The sequence below is a fragment of the Schistocerca piceifrons genome, chromosome 5 (assembly GCF_021461385.2).
Source record: "Schistocerca piceifrons isolate TAMUIC-IGC-003096 chromosome 5, iqSchPice1.1, whole genome shotgun sequence".
Taxonomy (NCBI): Eukaryota; Metazoa; Arthropoda; class Insecta; order Orthoptera; family Acrididae; genus Schistocerca; species Schistocerca piceifrons.
The window spans coordinates 271,825,351-271,843,383 of record NC_060142.1 but is presented as its reverse complement, the minus strand read 5'-3'; the positions used below and the strand labels follow the sequence as shown (position 1 = coordinate 271,843,383).

The 18,033-nt window shown below is 39.9% G+C and overlaps 1 protein-coding gene across 5 annotated transcripts in view; it reads right to left on the bottom strand.

Annotated features, from left to right (window-relative positions):
* LOC124798600 (F-box/WD repeat-containing protein 9-like) overlaps window positions 1-18,033 on the bottom strand; it is a 109,941-nt gene that overhangs the window by 57,734 nt on the left and 34,174 nt on the right. For all 5 annotated transcript variants that reach the window (XM_047262068.1, XM_047262073.1, XM_047262071.1 and 2 more), the window contains exons 4-5: window positions 12,220-12,365; window positions 8,179-8,405 (exon numbers count right to left, since the gene is read on the bottom strand). In XM_047262068.1, coding sequence (XP_047118024.1) covers window positions 8,179-8,405; window positions 12,220-12,365 — 373 coding nt within the window. The remainder of the gene's footprint in view (window positions 1-8,178; window positions 8,406-12,219; window positions 12,366-18,033) is intronic.

Below are 18,033 nucleotides of genomic sequence, written 5' to 3'. Positions count from 1 at the left end.
AATACCATACAACATAACTGACTGAAAATAAGCAAAGTAGACTAATTTTCATGTTGAACGATCACTCACTTCTGATACTATTCGAATAGTAAAATGGCAGTATTAAGTCTTTGAACAAGATCCTGAATGTGGTCTTTCTATGACAGCTTACTATCTATGTTGGCAAAATCTGAAGCTTTCAATTAAATTCTCCATCATCTTCATCAGGAGCAACTGATTGTCCTGATGGTTCCTGTTGCAGTGACTATTTATAGCATATAGATGGCATGGGATAGGTCAGTGTACGTCGTCATTATGTAATTCTGCTTGAGATTCAACCTGACAAGTAAACCAAGGATGTTGCATACAAGAATGAATCATGAGAAAATCTGATATCACATGTTTGTATTCACTCACATCTAAATTACAGAGTAACATTGTGGGGAAAGTCCTGGCAGCACCCGGCATATTTAAAATTTGAAAGAAGGCCATTAGAATAACAAATGGAAGGAAGTTAAGTGAGCTGTGCAAACCTGATATCACAGCATTTAACATTCTTCTAACACCATTCATTTACATAAGAGAAATCAATTTTTTTTTTCCTCACTCAAATGAAACAGATAACAATAAAAGTTTTCAGAAGAACTATGAGTGACCATAACATCAGACTCAGTGTTTATATAATTCATGAAAATATCAGAATCTGTCAGAAGAGTCCATTCCATATAGGACTAAAACTTTTTAATAAACTTTCAGTGAAAAAAAGCTATTCAGGACACAAGACCTTTAAACAATCCTTATAGTCATACTAATGGTGTCATGGTTTATGATCATTGTATCAATGCACTGATACATAAACTGCAATGTACAATATTACACATTTATTTGTTTTATATATATACTACCTAAGTTTAAAACAAACATTGGAAAATCCAGGATGGAATATAACAATATTATGGGAAGGGAAGTTGCTACTCACCATATAGCGGAGATGCTGAGTCGCAGGTAGGCACAACAGAAAGACTCTCACAATTAAAGCTTTCGGCCATTAAGGCCTTCATCAACAATAGGCGCACATAAGGGTGTACACACACACACACACACACACACACACACACACACACACACACACACACAAACGCAACTCACACACGCGACTGGCGACTTAACTCTCAGGCAACTGAAACCACACTGTGAGCACCATCACCAGTGCATGATGGGAGTGACGACTGGGTGGGGATAAGGGGGAGTCTGGGGTGGGGAGGACGAGGGATAGTATGGTGGGGGTGGTGGACACTGAAGTGCTGCAGGTTATATGGAAGACAGGGGAGAGGTAGGGAGGGGAGGGGAGGGGGTTGTGCCAAAGGTGAGAAATAAAAAGACTGGATGTGGTGGTGGAATGATGGCTGTGTAGTGCTGGAATGGGAACAGGGAAGGGGATGGATGGGTGAGGACAGTAACTAACAAAGTTTGAGGCCACAATTCAGAAAAGCTGGTGTTGGTGTGAAGGATCCATATGGCACAGGCTGTAATGCAGTCACTGAATGAAGGCTATCATGTTTGACAGCGTGTTCAGCAACAGGGTGGTCCACTTGTTTCTTGGCCGCAGTTTATTGGTGGCCATCCATGTGGACAAACAGCTTGATGGTTGTCATGCCTACATAGAATGCAGCACAGTGGTTGCAGCTCAGTTTGTAGATCACTTAACTGGTTTCACAGGTAGCAGCCGTTTTATTTCTCTCCTTTTCCGCTACTTGCCCTCCCCCCTCCCCTCACCTCTCCCCTGCCCACCATCTAACCTACAGCACTTCACTGTCCGCCATCCCCACCATACGATCCCTCCCTTCCCCACACCAGGCTCCTCCATGCCCCCAACCAGTCACCACTCCCATCATGCACTGGTGCTGCTGCTTGCAGTGTGGTTTCAGTTGCCTGAGTCTGCAGTCGTGTGTGTGTGTGTGTGTGTGTGTGTGTGTGTGTGTGTGTGTGTGTGTGTGTGTGTGTGTGTTTTAATGAAGGCCTTAATGGCCGAAAGCTTTAATTGTGAGTCTTTTTTTTGTGCCTATCAGTGATTCAGCATCTCCGCTATATGGCAATTAGCAACTTTTCTTCTCATAATATTGGTAAATTTAAATCATATGTTTAATTCTAATAGTCTATATTACAAATTATTTTATTTGTGAGGAAAAAAATGCATTGTGTATGCAATACCTGTAGCACAACATACTATCCTACACAAAAAGGCCAATAAAGATATAAACTATAAGACGCATAGACAAAATAAAGGAATAATGTCTGTATGTTGTTGTGATTCAAGAATTTCTATGTAAATTCTAGAACCACTCATCCTTCTACCATCTCGAACACACAATATTCTAAATATGAGAGTGGGATGGTAGAATCCTACCCACTGCGCATAACATGTTTGTGTGTGCAGGTTTAAAATCAGTCATGGGAAGAAGGCAGATGCAGCAGTCGAATGGCACCAAAAAGTACCTTTCAGGCAATCCACAGAGGTTTTAGTGCGTGTGTAAGGAAGAACCATGGCGTTTTTATGCCGCTCTGTGCTTATGGTGTCACTGACTATTGTTATGTGAAACAAGAAAAGTTGAAAAAGTGCTCTTGTAGAACCTTGACTCAGCCTTGGTAGAGGCAAGACATATTTTCTGATTCATTTTAAGAAAGTCATGGTAGTCAAGTCAACTTTCTTTTAACTCTAACTCATTTTGTTTCTAATGTTCGATGCTACGAGGTAATTACAGAAAGTTGCATATGTATGTTGAAAGTGTGAATTATGTAGTGCATGAAAGTCAAATACATCTTTAACTGACGAAGTTTGATTGTCCATGCAGTTTATAAGAAGAAAGAGGCTTATAAGTTCCTGCAGTTAGCTCTATTCAATGGAGAAGAAGTCAAGAGACTTTTCCAAAAGCCGACTATCACACATAAAAAGGCCAATAAAAAAATAAACTATAAGATGCATAGACAAAACAAAGAAATAATATCTATATGTGTCATAATCTACAAATGTATTAGTATGTCAAACAATTGAAAGACCAGGATGGAATAACAACAATATGGAAAGGATAGATAGCTAATCACCTTGTAGAGGAGACATTGAGTCACAGATAGGCACAACAAAGGAGAATACTAACAATATTTAAGTTTTGGGACAAAATCCTCCCTCTGAAGTACAACACTCACATATTCACATAACAACTGCAGTCAGGCCTTAGAGCCCAGAGATTGCAGTCATGTTTGCGTGGGTTGTTGTTGATGTTGTTATTGTTGTGTGAATGTGTGAGCTCTACTTCTGGTGAAGGCTTCATCTGAAAGCTTAAATATTGCTAGTATTCTTTTTCGTTGTGCCTGTCTACGACTCAACACTCCTCCATGTGGTACGGACTAATATGTATCATTCATATTTTTGTGTATTAACATAGCCCTTTTTATATTTTACAGCTGCTGTCATTTTTGGCACAATTTGTGTGCCGAATTTTGATGTCCAGTTTCATTTGTTAGCTGCTTAAGATAAGTGGCATTTTATTGTTGCAAATATCAAACACTGTTGGGCTTCAGTAAATTAATAGACAAAGACTGGAGCATTCTGCAACTTTTTTATAGATTCTTTGGCAGCTACAAAGCACTGCTAGGTCAGCATTCCCATTACTCCACTTATATAATTCAGTTTTCATTTATATGGTAATGGATTTCCTTCAAGAACCTCAAAACTTTGCTTACAATAATAGCAACATCAAATACTAAGTGCAGTCTTGGAGTTGACTACCAGCTGAGAAGCCATTTCTGGTTATACTGCAAACTTGACCTACTACGCACAAACATACAGACCTCCACTCTTAAGATTTGCTGACAAATCTACTGCGAAGAATTTCACAGAACTGATGGAGCCTATAGTTTACACCATTCATATAGTTCCAGACCAAGGGATACCAGCCCATTTTATGAATGATTCCAACCTGTGTTGAGGTGTCATGACACCCATACTTGCACTGACTTAGGAGCTGCACAATATGAATGGCTCACATGCAATTGTAACCAACAAAGCAGCTAAATAAAATTGCATAATCTGTAGGTAGATGGGCCTTCTGGAAGTATTTCAATTACTGATAAATATTAATGGCGTTTCCATTCAACCGGCGAGAAGCAGATTTCAGCATTTTGATGCATCTGTTTATGTACAGTTGTCGTTGTTGTGGTCTTCAGTCCAGAGACTGGTTTGATGCAGCTCTCCATGCTACTCTATCCTGTGCAAGCTTCAGCAACTCCCAGTACCTACTGCAGCCTACATCCTTCTGAATCTGCTTGCTGTATTCATCTCTTGGTCTCCATCTACGATTTTTACCCTCCAAGCTGCCCTCCAGTACTAAATTGGTGATCCCTTGATGCCTCAGAACATGTCCTACCAACCAATCCCTTCTTCTAGTCAAGTTGCGCCACAAATTTCTCATCTCCCCAATTCTATTCAGTACCTCCTCATTAGTGAAGTGATCCATCCATATAACCTTCAGCATTCTTCTGTAGCACCACAAGGCTTCTATTCTCTTCTTGTCCAAACTATTTATTGTCCATGTTTCACTTCCATACATGGCTACACTCCATACAAATACTTTCGGAAACGACTTAGTGACACTTCAATCTATACTCGAAGTTAACAAATTTCTCTTTTTCAGAAACGCTTTCCTTGCAACTGCAAGTCTACATTTTATATCCTCCGTACTACGACCATCATCAGTTATTTTGCTCCCCATTTACCAAAACTCACCTACTACTTTAAGTGTCTCATTACCTAATCTAATTCCCTCAGCATCACCTGACTTAATTCAACTACATTCCATTATCCCCATTTTGCTTTTGTTGATCTTCATCTTATATCCACATTTCAAGACACTGTCCATTCCATTCAACTGCTCTTCCAGGTCATTTGCTGCCTCTGGCAGAATTACAATGTCATCGGCGAACCTCAAGGTTTTTATTTCTTCTCCATGGATTTTAATTCCTACTCCGAATTTTTCTTTTGTTTCCTTTACTGCTAGCTCAATATACAGATTGAATAACATCAGGGAGTGGCTACAACCCTGTCTCACTCCCTTCCCAACCACTGCTTCCCTTTCATGTCCCTCGACTCATAACTTCCAGCTGCTTTTTGTACAAATTGTAAATATCCTTTCGCTCCTTGTATTTTAACCCTGCCACCTTCAGAATTTGAAAGACAGTATTTCAGTCAACATTGACAAAAGCTTTCTCTAAATCTACAAATGCTAGAAATAGATTTTGCCTTTTCTTAATCTATCTTCTAAGATAAGTCGTAGGGTCAGTATTGCCTCATGTGTTCCAACATTTCTACAGAATCCAAACTCACCTTCCCCCGATGTCAGCTTCTACCAGTTTTTCCATTCGTCTGTAAAGAATTCGTGTTAGTATTTTGCAACCATGACTTATTAAACTGACGGTTCAGTAATTTTCACATCTGCCAACACCTGCTTTCTTTGGGATTGGAATTATTATGTTCTTGTTGAAATCTGAGGGTATTTCACCTGTCTCATACATCTTGTTCACAAGATGGTAGAGTTTTGTCAGGACTGGCTCTCCCAAGGCTGTCAGTAATTCTAATGGAATGTTGTCTACTCCCGGGGCCTTGTTTCCACTTAGGTCTTTCAGTGCTCCGTCAATATCTTCACACAGTATCGTATCTCCCATTTCATCTTCATCTACATCCTCTTCCATTTCCATAATATTGCCCTCAAGTACATTGCCCTTGTATAGACCCTCTATATACTCCTTCCATCTTGCTGCTTTCCCTTCTTTGCTTAGAACTGGGTTTCCATTGGAGCTCTTGATATTCATACAAGTGGTTCTCTTTTCTCCAAAGGTGTCTTTAATTTTCCTGTAGGCAGTATCTATCTTACCCCTGGTGAGATATGCCTCTACATCCTTACATTGTCCTCTAGCCATCCCTGCTTAGCCATTTTGCACTTCCTGTCAATCTCATTTTTGAGACTTTTATTCCTTTTCGCCTGCTTCATTTACTGCATTTTTTATAATTTCTCCTTTCATCAATTAAATTCAATGTATCTTCTGTTACCTAAGGATTTCTACTAGCCCTTGTCTTTTTACCTACTTGATCCTCTGCTGCCTTCACTATTTCATCCCACAAACCTACCCATTCTTCTTCCACTGTATTTCCTTCCCCCATTCCTGTCAATTGTTCCCTAATGATTTACCTGAAACTCTTTGCAACCTCTGGTTCTTTAAGTTTATCCAGGTCCCATCTCCTTAAATACCTACCTTTTTGCAGTTTCTTCGGTTTTAATATACAGTTCATAACCAATAGATAGTTGTCAGAGTCCACATTTGCCCCTGGAAATGTCTTACAATTTAAAACCTGGTTCCTAAATCTCTGTCTTAATATTATATAATCTATCTGAAACCTTCCAGTATCTCCAGGCCTCTTCCATGTATACAACCTTCTTTCATGATTCTTGAAGCAAGTGTTAGCTGTGATTAAGTTATACTCTGTGCAAAATTCTAAAAGGCAGCTTTCTCTTTCATTTCTTACCCCCATTCCATATTCACCTACTACGTTTCCTTTCCTTCCTTTTCCTACTATCAAATTCCAGTCACCCATGACTATTAAATTTTCGTCTCCCCTCACTATCTGAATAATTTCTTTTATCTCAACATAGATTTCATCAAACTATTTGTCATCTGTGGGGCTAGTTGGCATATAAACTTGTACCACTGTGGTGGGCATGTGCTTCATGCCTATCTTGGCCACAATAATGCGTTCATTATGCTGTTTGTGGAAGCTTACCTACACTCCTGTTTTTTTATTCGTTATTAAACTTACTCCTGCATTACCCCTATTTGATTTTGTATTTATAACCCTGTACTCACCTGACCAGAAGACTTGTTCGTCCTGCCAGCGAACTTCACTAATTCCCACTATATCTAACTTTAACCTATCCATTTCCCTTTTTAAATTTTGTAACCTACCTGCCCGATTAAGGGCTCTGACATTCCACGCTCCGATCCGTAGAACTCCAGTTTTCTTTCTCCTGATAACGACGTCCTCTTGAGTAGTCCCCGCCCGGAGATCCGAATGGGGGACTATTTTACCTCCGGAAAATTTTACCCAAGAGATGCCATCATCATTTAACAATACAGTAAAGCTGCATGCCCTCGGGAAAAATTACGGCTGTAGTTTCCCCTTGTTTTCAGCCGTTCGTAGTACCAGTACAGCAAGGCCGTTTTGGTTAGTGTTACAAGGCCAGATCAGTCAATCATCCAGACTGCTGCCCCTGCAACTACTGAAAAGGCTGCTGCCCCTCTTCAGGAACCATACATTTGTCTGGCCTCTCAACAGATACCCCTCCATTGTGGTTGCACCTATGGTACGGCTATTTGTGTTGCTGAGGCACGCAAGCCTCCCCACCAAGGGTAAGGTCCATGATTCATGGGGGTACAGTTATACATTGTAAAGTACGATATTTCTGACCAGATTTCTGCAATCACCACAGATACAAAAATACACAGAAATGGAATGTTAGTTTCACTAAAATATTGCTACACTGAAATTTCATTACCCATTAAAATCATGTGCCATATAAAGATCTCATCCAGAAACTTGCACTTTGCTGGAAGTCCTCCTCTAACTGACACAACAATTTATCTTGGGACAGTCCATAGCTTGAATCGGTGATTATCTCTCCTAGCATTGTTCCAGGCTCTAACACAAGCTCCCCTGTAACTGCACACAGGTAATACTCCAGAAGTTATTTTCAGGGGGTTGGAGAGCAGTTGGTGGTAGTTTAAGTTTTGAATCAGTTTGTGAGGTACACTTGATGAGAAAAAGCACTGCCTCACAGTGTGGGTGTCCAGGGCTATTCACTTACTTGCACAAACCTTTTGTTACAGAATGTTCAATACTTAAACACATGTGTAATAATATCTCATTTAATTTCTAAATCTTTGCTTGGACCTGCTCATTTGAGACAAATTATTGCTTTTACTGTAATTAAAACTAAATTTAATCCTATTTTGAAAAGCGCAACACTAGCTACTTATTTATTATACATTATTGAAACGGTTTTCCTGTCAGATTTTACATTATATGGGGAGTCAGCTGTAATTTAATTAGCACAATAATTTGGTTTTAGTAACAGTTGGAGAGACACTGACGCAGTAGATGACCGCTGTTCTAGAACTCTGTGTACATCCCAGCACTTGACAGTGTAGTCCCAGGAACAAGAATACAATGTTCCAGGCTCTTTTGCATCAGGAAGCAGGGCCCAGATCCATCCAGAATGAGCATCCTGTCGCAGGTAGCCATTTACAGATCCAGTTGACGTAAGATCCCATAGTGCCAAGCTCCTGTCTCTCGACCCAGAGACACAGAGCTGTCCACCCTGTTCAAAATGTTATCTTCATGTTAGTCTCTTCACTGCACTGAAGTTTATACATAAAAAATTAAAGCAGGGATACAAATTTAAAAATTACTTTGTGTAGCATTCATGATGAGGTACAGATAAAAAGTTACGGCAAATGTTGCTACAATCATTACAAATGTCAACAAAGAAGAGAAAAGAGGATGGAACCATACCATTCCACAAAATACAGATTATCTTGAAAGGTTATGAAATAATAAAAGATGATTTTCCCACTCTTCAAGTTCACAGAATCAGATTAAAAACTGGAAATGATAAACATATAAGAACTTTATTTGGGAATGGCTGTGTGCTGCATATGGTGGAGTAAAGAACGGGCATCTGTGTGAATTCCTAAGGGACCAAACTGCTGAGGTCATCGGTCCCTAGACTTACACACTACTTAAATTAACTGAAACTAACTTATGTTCAGAACAATACACACACCCATGCCCGCTGGAGGACTCAAATCTCCAGCAGGAGGGGCCGCGCAGTCCGTGACATGGCGCCTCAAACCACGCAGCCACTCCACGCGGCTGAAGAATATGACATTAAGCAAACAGAGAGGAAGAAAAAGAATGAAGGAAGCGTATGAAAGAAAATCACAGGTGGTTTGAATTCCAGAGTTAAGGAAAGTAGCTTTCAGATATTCCACAAACAGAATGACCCAACCTAAGTCAGTGCAAGGACCTTGGTCATAAAAGGAATTTTAAAATCAGAATAATTAATTATTTTCCAGTGTCTTTATGTAGCCTTTGCTGTTTAGAACGTGTTTAATACTCAGCTATGTTCCTTTTACTTCTACTGATCTTTCTAAACAATAAACTAATCATCAGCAATCAGACTGCTCTACAAAATCTGCTGATGTATCATACTGAACTTTGTAATGTTCTCCTGGTCACTTAACTGTATCACAAGCAGTTGTTATCTCCATTACAGAATCCACAGTTCTCCCTAAATTATGCAATGATACATAAACACACAAATCTCTTGTGCACGCTTCATTTACACACTTCACAATAAGGAGACCAGTAGAAAATACGTATACCACACAGTGTAACAAACTTTGAGGGATTGGAGGATCAAGTACAGGAAACCACATCCTGAATCATCATTCAACGCCACTACAGAGAGTTGAAGCAATTGGTGACAGGTTTTCCTTCCACTTACAACAGCTCCATTGGTCTGAAGATAGTCTACATACGACTGAAACCAGTTAGCATACCATTAAAACAAAAAGCATTTGCAATCTTGAAATTGCGTTACAAGATTGCTGATGTTCCAATTACGAGTTCAAAAATTATTAAAAATCTTAGTGATGAGTTGACAAAACACCACTGCTAAATTCTTACTTAACAATAGTGACTGGGAGCCATTGATTCCTTTGCCTATGTGGGGATTAAATTACATCAGATGGAGGAGCAAAGGATATTGCAACCTGAATCTGCCAGCAAAGGCTGCTTTTAACAAGTAAAGAACCCTCTCCAGACTCATCTGCATAAACAAACATATCAGGAAAGACACCATAAGATGTTTGTTTGGAGTGAGCTGCTGTATGGAAGTGAAACATGAATATTTGAAGAAGCAGAAAAAGACATAATAACAGCCCTCGGAATGTGGCGTTACTGTAGAGTGCTAAAGACTGCCTGGGTAGACAAGGTATTAAATGATAAGGTGCTCCACAGAGTGGAGGAGAAGCCATACTTTGGAAGGTTATCCTATGCAGAAGGGATACTTGGGTCAGTCATTTGCTAACACGTGTGCTGTCATTACAAGTATTACTGAAGGGATATAGGGGCAAAAAACACCACAGATAGGCCGAGATTAGAAACACATGCCCACATCATGGAAGATATCAGCTGCATCACCTATACCACATTCACAAGGAAGATCAATGACAGAAAAATATGGCAAGCTGCTGTCAGCTGACCTGATGGCTGAAGACCTATGAAGAGGAAATAAGGAAAAATAGTGGAAACTAGAAAGATATGTCAAAGAATAAAATCAGAAACTTCCCCCCCCCCCACATGAGATCACAAATAAATAAAATAATAATAGGGGCATTCCTTGCTGAGGCAGCTTAATAAATAAGCTTTCAGTGTGGAGCGGTAATTCTTGTTGACAACACTGCTCTAGAAAATCGTAATTGATTTCGGATTCTGTGTGACAATAAAATCACAATCAAAATACCAAAGATGGAATGACCACAGCCCACTTACAGCCAACAATCTTGCTTTCAAGCACTCACACTTTCCTCTACTGCTCCAGAATTCCAAACACACACACACACACACACACACACACACACACACACACACACAGAGAGAGAGAGAGAGAGAGAGAGAGTTTTGTGAATATTATCAGCATTTAGCCACGTTATTTCTCCATGCTCTGATGCACAGTCATTTGCTCCACTTTTCTTACCTTCCTATACTTCCTATACCCCCTCCCAGCCAGGAAGGATGAGGTGTGTGTACATTTCCTGAAAAAACTGAGATACCTAAAAAATTACTGTGATTTTCTAATTGATTGTATGTGATATGTTCCAACTATCATTTGAGATGAAAGCAGATTTTTCAAACTTTAGATGAAAAAAATCTTCAATATGGTATTTGTGACAGAAGAAAAATGCGATGTAGGAAGTGTGAAACATTTCTTAATGATCATTTCCAGTGCACCTGAATTTGGTTAATTTTACCACATACCATGAGTATCTATCACATGTTCAGGAACACCGCAGTCTTGTTTATTACAAGATGCTGGTCACTGAGAAATAAACAGTGGATTCCAGAAACAAGTAGGTGTGGCTCAATGTATTATAAGCTCTGGTGGCAACATGTGGACCTTCTGGTTAACAATATCATATGTTATCACAGGATAGCTACTCAGCTTGAAAAATAATTTCTCTGAGAATTCCAGGTATAGGAAGCAAGATGACATCATAAGAAGTCCCTGTTAAATTAACGTTCAACAGGAGAGGGAGAAAAGCATCTCACAGCAATAACGACTTTTATCTCCTCTTGGCTGAGTTATACTGGTCATAAGCAGTAGTTTGACTGCAGTTTTTTAAACATCAATAATTTATATGGGACGACATTCATATAATTAACACACTGTGAAATACAAAGTATTTTAAAATTTGTGATTTATAAAACTCAATGAAATTAAATTTCAGTGCTACATTAAAAACAGAATTCCCTGAGACTTTATGAAATATTTGAAATTCCCCGAGATTTGCCTGATTTTCCCTGCTAAAATGTAATGCCCTGAGAATTCCATTCTCCAGATATTCCAAAAAAATCACTATCCTGTTTCAGATGATATATTTCTTACAGAAGACAAGCTTTGTCATTAAGAAGAGAAAAACGAACATTACATTATTAAGTATGAAAACACACACACAAACACACACACACTAGTATGTCAAATCCAATGCTCTCACCTGTTGGCCAAGGATGTACAGAAGGGGTGGAGGATTGAAACGAATTGGAGGAAGGGGGGGTATGAGATTGAACCATGTGCTTTGCAATGGATCTGAGTGTGTACAGAATAAATTAAAATAAATCCAACACATCAGAAAATAGTAAATTGTACTACAATACATACTGCCATATTTAAGTCTCAGATTCAAAGTTCCATATCCTAGTAGCTTTGTTTCCAAATTATGAAATTCTTACTGGTCAGATCGGCTCTGAGCAACTAGTCCATGCAGTGACTTCATAGGGGACAATAAAATTCACAGGGTTTCTGAATTTTGTCTTATAGTTATAACTATGTTTACATCACAGTCACTTACATGAATCAGAGCAACTGAGTCAACAGCAGCAATATGTACATAATCCGCAGGTTCCAACTGCAGCATTGTTTCATGTCGATGGGTCCAGTAGAAACGTTCAGATTCCAGTGAAACACATGCACGTTGCCAGTCAATAGCATCTTCATCTGCCAAGAAAGTGAGATCTCATGAGAACTTTTATACTCCTATGACAAACATGTGGACTTCAGTGAAGATAAGCAAAGAATTACTACAACAAACCAGTAAAAGTATAATATTTACAGCATATGTACTAATGTGGGATGAGGAAGATATTTATTTTTCCCTGCTTTACTTTGACCTGCCTAGCAAAGTACTATCACATTTTGAATAGAAAAATTGTGTGTTTGCATACTATCCCTTTACACATTTTCACTAACTTTATATATTACTTTACCCTGGAGATGTTTGCACACATTTTATGTGTTACTGACGTCATTATTCTCGCTCTTGCAATTCTTTTCACTATTGACATCTTCCCTTCCTCAATGCTCTTCCTCTCATTCAAATCTGACTACAGCCATGGCTCCAGTGTGTGCTTGTGCTTTTGTGTGTGTGTGTGTGTGTGTGTGTGTGTGTGTGTGTGTGTGTGTGTATGTGTGTGCATGTTTTCCTTCCTTCCTCCTCCTCTTTTTTTTTTCCAGTCGAGCAATATCCAACTTTTAGTGTACTTATCTCTAGCTGTTAGTTTTTATTACTTCTTACTCATTTTCTACAGAGGTGCCCATGGTACAGGGCTAACAACTTTGACTACTAATCAAAACATCCTGTGTCCTGGGTTTGCTCTCAATCAGTAAATTTTGAATAAAAACCAATAGCAATGGCGGATAAAGACTTTCGATAAAAGGAGTTATCCTTATTCTGCCAACGAGCTTGTCAAAGAAGGTGGAGGAGCACCCTCTTGTGCCTGGTGTGGGAAACTGCCCCTAAAGGGGCATAAGAATGCAGCAGGCAATGGAAACCAGTGCATTAAATACACACAATTTGTATCCTGTAATTGAAAAGGTGTTATGGAGGATATATCCCTTGGTTGAAGATTCTGTATTGGATGTTGGGAAGGGATGCCAAGGGGCACATAACCATAAGAAAAAGAGTCAATAATGAATGAGAGGCTAACAGTCTATGAGTCGGAATGTCGAACATCAGAAGTCTTAATCTGGTAGAACAGCTAGAAAATCTAAAAAGGGAAATGCAAAGGCTCAGTCTAGATATAGTGAGGACAGTGAAACAAAATTTAAAAAAGATAATTGTTATGTCCTAGCCAGTAATGCCACCCGAGCCCACTGCCAAAAGGTTGGCAGCATCAAAGTCCGGACGCCGTCCGCATAAGCAGCGTCAGCGATACAGGAAATCGCCGCAAGTCTGCGCGCGCCACCGCTGGCTTCTGGCTTCTTAAGCGCTGGAGTCGCGAGCGCTAGGACAGTTCTGTATTTGCCGCTCAGTTGTATACTCGCCTCCGAATTGTGTACTTGGTAGTCAGTTGTGTGTTCATCGCAGCAGAGTTGTTGTTTGTCGTCAGCCGACGCTGACCTAGCCGCTCCGACTCGAACTAGACAGATTTCTGTAGACACCGAGTTCACTACTGTGTTACTGTATCTTCATTAATAAAAGATAAGTACCGACTTTTATTTAATATGAGTGTTTGGGCTTTCATCTTTCTGTTCACTGTTCCAGCGGACCGGTCGGCCCGCTATTAAAAGTGTGGCGGTGACTTCGTAAGCCATTTCTACAGCCAAGTGTTTGTCGCTACGAACACCGCCACAAAAATAATGATTTCTGATCAAGTGAGTAAAGGGTAATGATGTGTTATTAAACACCTTTCTGTCATCTAATTTCCAACCTTATTTTATTTGGCAACCAGTTTTGGTTGTTTATCATGCCATCTTCAGGCGCCTGACCGACATGTTGGAAGATTCCACCTTGGTTCTGGTCAAAACAGGGGCCAGCATTCAGAGATAGTTGAAGTGATTGCTATAGCAAGAAGAAATCTACAGGTACCAGTACTTGAATGCTGGCCCCTGTTTTGACCTTAACCGAGGTGGAATCTTTCTACATGTCGGTCAGGGGCCTGAAGATGGCGTGGTAAATTGCCAAAACTGGCAGCCAAATACAATAAGTTTGGAAATTAGACGGCTGAGAGGTGTTTGATTTGACATCCTGTAGCGAACAGCTAAGTCTCGCAACCATCTCTGAAAAGATGGACATACAGAGAGTCAATAGCAGAGCAGAAAGGAGTATAGTGAGAGTGGGATTCATTAGAAACAGGAGTAGATTACTATGAACAGTTCAAGGATCTGACTGTTCTCATCAGAATCAACAAGAAACCAACAAAAACAACAGTCGTTTAGATGTACATGCTGATGTAATACATGGAAGATGAAGAGAAAGAAAAAGAATGTGAGGACATTCAAAAGCTAATTTAGTATGTAAAGGGAAGTGAAAATCTAACCATCATGGGTGATTGCAATGTTGTGGCAGGGGAAGGAACAGAAGACACATTATGAGAGAATATGGGCTTGGTGGCACAAAAATAAGAGAGGAGAAAGGCTAACTGAGAACTGTGGAAGGAGACTGCAAAGAATCCTTGAGTAACAGAAGAAATACTTCAATCAACTGATGAAAGAAGAGAGAGCAAAAAGTTAAGGAAAAGAGAAGCATATAACAAAGTAAGGCACTTGGGTAAGATACCAATAGGAAGTACAAAGAAGTAAAGTGATATGATTGCAGGAAAAATGTGAAGAAATAGAAAAAAAAGGTTTTCATCACAAGGTATGAATACTGAAAAGGAAAAGCATTCTCCTGTGAAACTAAAGCGAAAATTGTCAACATTATGGGCACAAGAGAAATAACACTGTTAAATGTAGAGGAGAGAGTGGATAGGTAGAAACAGTACACTGAAGGGCTTGATCAGAGGGAGAAACTGCATGATGTGATAAAAGAAGAAATGGGATTCACTATTGGAGTCAGAATTTAATAGAGTTTTGTAAGACTTGTGAGCAAACAAGGCAGAACTAAAACAGCATTCCTTCAGAATATCTAAAATCATTTGGGGAAGTGGAAACCAAACAACTATTCAAGTTGGCATATAGAATCGAAGTGACTGGAGATATACCATCAGACTACTGGAAAAATATCATCCACACACTCCCGAAATAGCAAAGTTCTGATAAAAGGGAGAACTATTGCATACTCAGCTTGACAGCTCAAGCGTCTGAGTTGCTAGCAGAAATAATATATAGAAGAATGAAAAAAGAAAACTGAGGATCTGTTAGATGATGATTAGTTTGCCTGTAGGAAGGTAATAGCTCCACAGTAGCAGTTCTGAGTGCTTGATAGTGGAAGTAGGATTTTAGAAAAATCAAGATGACTTCATAGGACTTGTTAACCTACAAAAGGCATCATGCAAGACATTTGAAATTAGCAGGTGACCTGGGAGGAGGGGCATGAAGGGGTGATGTTGGGGGGGGGGGGGGGGGGGAGGCTCCACACTAGCAACCTCACATTTATTGTGCCGTAGATAAACAAAAAACATGCACACACATGAATAGCAGGAAAAATCACACAAACACAAACACACACACACACACACACACACACACACACACAGCACAAGACTAGCTCCACCAGCAGTTTGAAAAGTGCCATGTTGATAAGCGAGATGCAGCCCCTCACATAATTTTCAACATATTCACATCCTGTTTAGCAGCATCTGCCAATGTGTACCATGAGTTATCATTGTAGGAGACCTTCGTCCACACTATGCACATGACAGTCGTTTTGTTGCCATAATACTGTCTGTGCCCTGTGGTCACCAAAGGCACACATGTAAAGCATTAGCTTCTGTATATTATAGTGAGATGATGATGTTGGATGCCACACCTGCTCATTGGTTGTTGCTGTTCAACACTGAAATGGCAAGCAATTTGCTGTAATGTAGACCACGTATCTACTGATAAAACTGACAATAATTCTGGTATGTCATTGCCTATGGCAGTATCAGTATCAATCTTGACACTGTGGCATGCGAAAAACGTTTTGTCTAGATTACCTCATAAATGAAGGATAGTCACAGTCAAATGTACTGATATAGCATGTCTTGCCTACCCTGAATTCTACTGCCGTGTGACAATTGATATATGTCACGTAGTGTGCTGAATCTGTGAGATAGCAAAAATGCTCTGTCTCTCCGAGGCCATAGCTATACCGAATTCAACTGCTCATGAGTATAGCTGCACCTCAGCTGGTATATAATGTAGCTGCTTTCACATGTTGCAATATATTTGAGTGGAAGGAAATGACTGCGAGATATGATTTATGGGGCACAGGACTGGGATCAAGGATGGCACAGAGACAGACTACAATACAGCATAATTTGGTTAGCAACGAGGGAAGGATTTTCATTGTGATTTCTTCTCAGGGTATGTTGACAGTTTCTTGATGCACTAGTGATTAGGGGAGTACTGATCAGTAGGTGGCTCAAATGGCAATGGAGTTGTTGAGGGAGAAATGACACTGAAACATGTTTCTGGATAGGATATTATCTTAAAGGCTTTGGCAAAGTTACTAGAATATTTAGAAATCTCCTGATTGTCACAGCAAATACAGTGTCCACAGTTGCCAATGCTACAGGGGAGGTATTTCTTTACTTGTGGCATCTGTCAAAATGGGGGTATTATTGCTGGTTCATGTATCTGAAATGGACAGAATTTTTTTGGAGCCCTCGCAGAAGTGACAACAATAATCCACAAAAGGACTAGGTGAAATGAATAGGGATGCAAGTGACATGATTCTGAAGAGAAGAGCAGAAGCTGGCTTTGTCTAATTTCAAACCAGATATGTGATTTAAAGTTGGTGGATAGCAAAAAAATAGAGGTGGCTTGCTTACAGGTTGGCAAAGGTAAGTGCTATGACAGTACCCTTGGCGTCTTCCCACATAAGTTGGTAAGTATGGCACTTAATGAAGAACTGATTATGTCTCAGAATGTGACTGACCAAAACAAAGAAAGGATTAGGAAGGAGGTAACAAGTTTGGTCTCAGGACAACAGTGGGAGAGGTAGTGTTTCATGGCATCCTGGTCACACTTAGTCCCTTGTGTGGGCATGGAGGATGTACGTACTCAGACAATGACAAGCAAAGAGCCTGGCTGTAATGTTATAGGACCCATAGTGATGATGGTGGTGGAGGAAGTGATAAGCATCTTGCATGTACAAAGTGAGGCAGCAGACAACTTGTTGGAGTTACCAGCAAACCAAGGCACAGGATCAATCACTACTCTATACTGCCTCTCAATCTGTCATTTGTTCCACCTTCCTTTCCAACTTCAGATCTTGTGACTATTACTACAGCTAATTCTCTTTTTTTCACCGCTGATGAGAGACACTAGCTACAACACACTTCTGGTATTCACTGTAGAGCTTTTGGAAACTGTCAGCTAACATTTTGTGGAATCGCTTAAAGCACCATAGTCTCTTGTTATTGGATATCTGCACAATTATGAGAAATGAGACCTGGTGCTACCAATACGATCTGGAGACCAAGTGGTAGTCAATGGTACGGTGTTCATTGTCTTTGCCAGGCCCCCAAAAATGTTGGCTTACAAAACCCAAGATTAAGATGATCTTGATCACTTTTTCAACAGCAAGGGCTTGATCCACCATGTATTTCTATATGATGGAGGTGAGGAAGATGATGGTACACAACATCATTGACTGTTGCATGATCTCCGGCTAGTATTACTAGCACAAGGTCACATCTCTTGTAATGATGTGGATATCCCTCAATACGTGACCATGGTG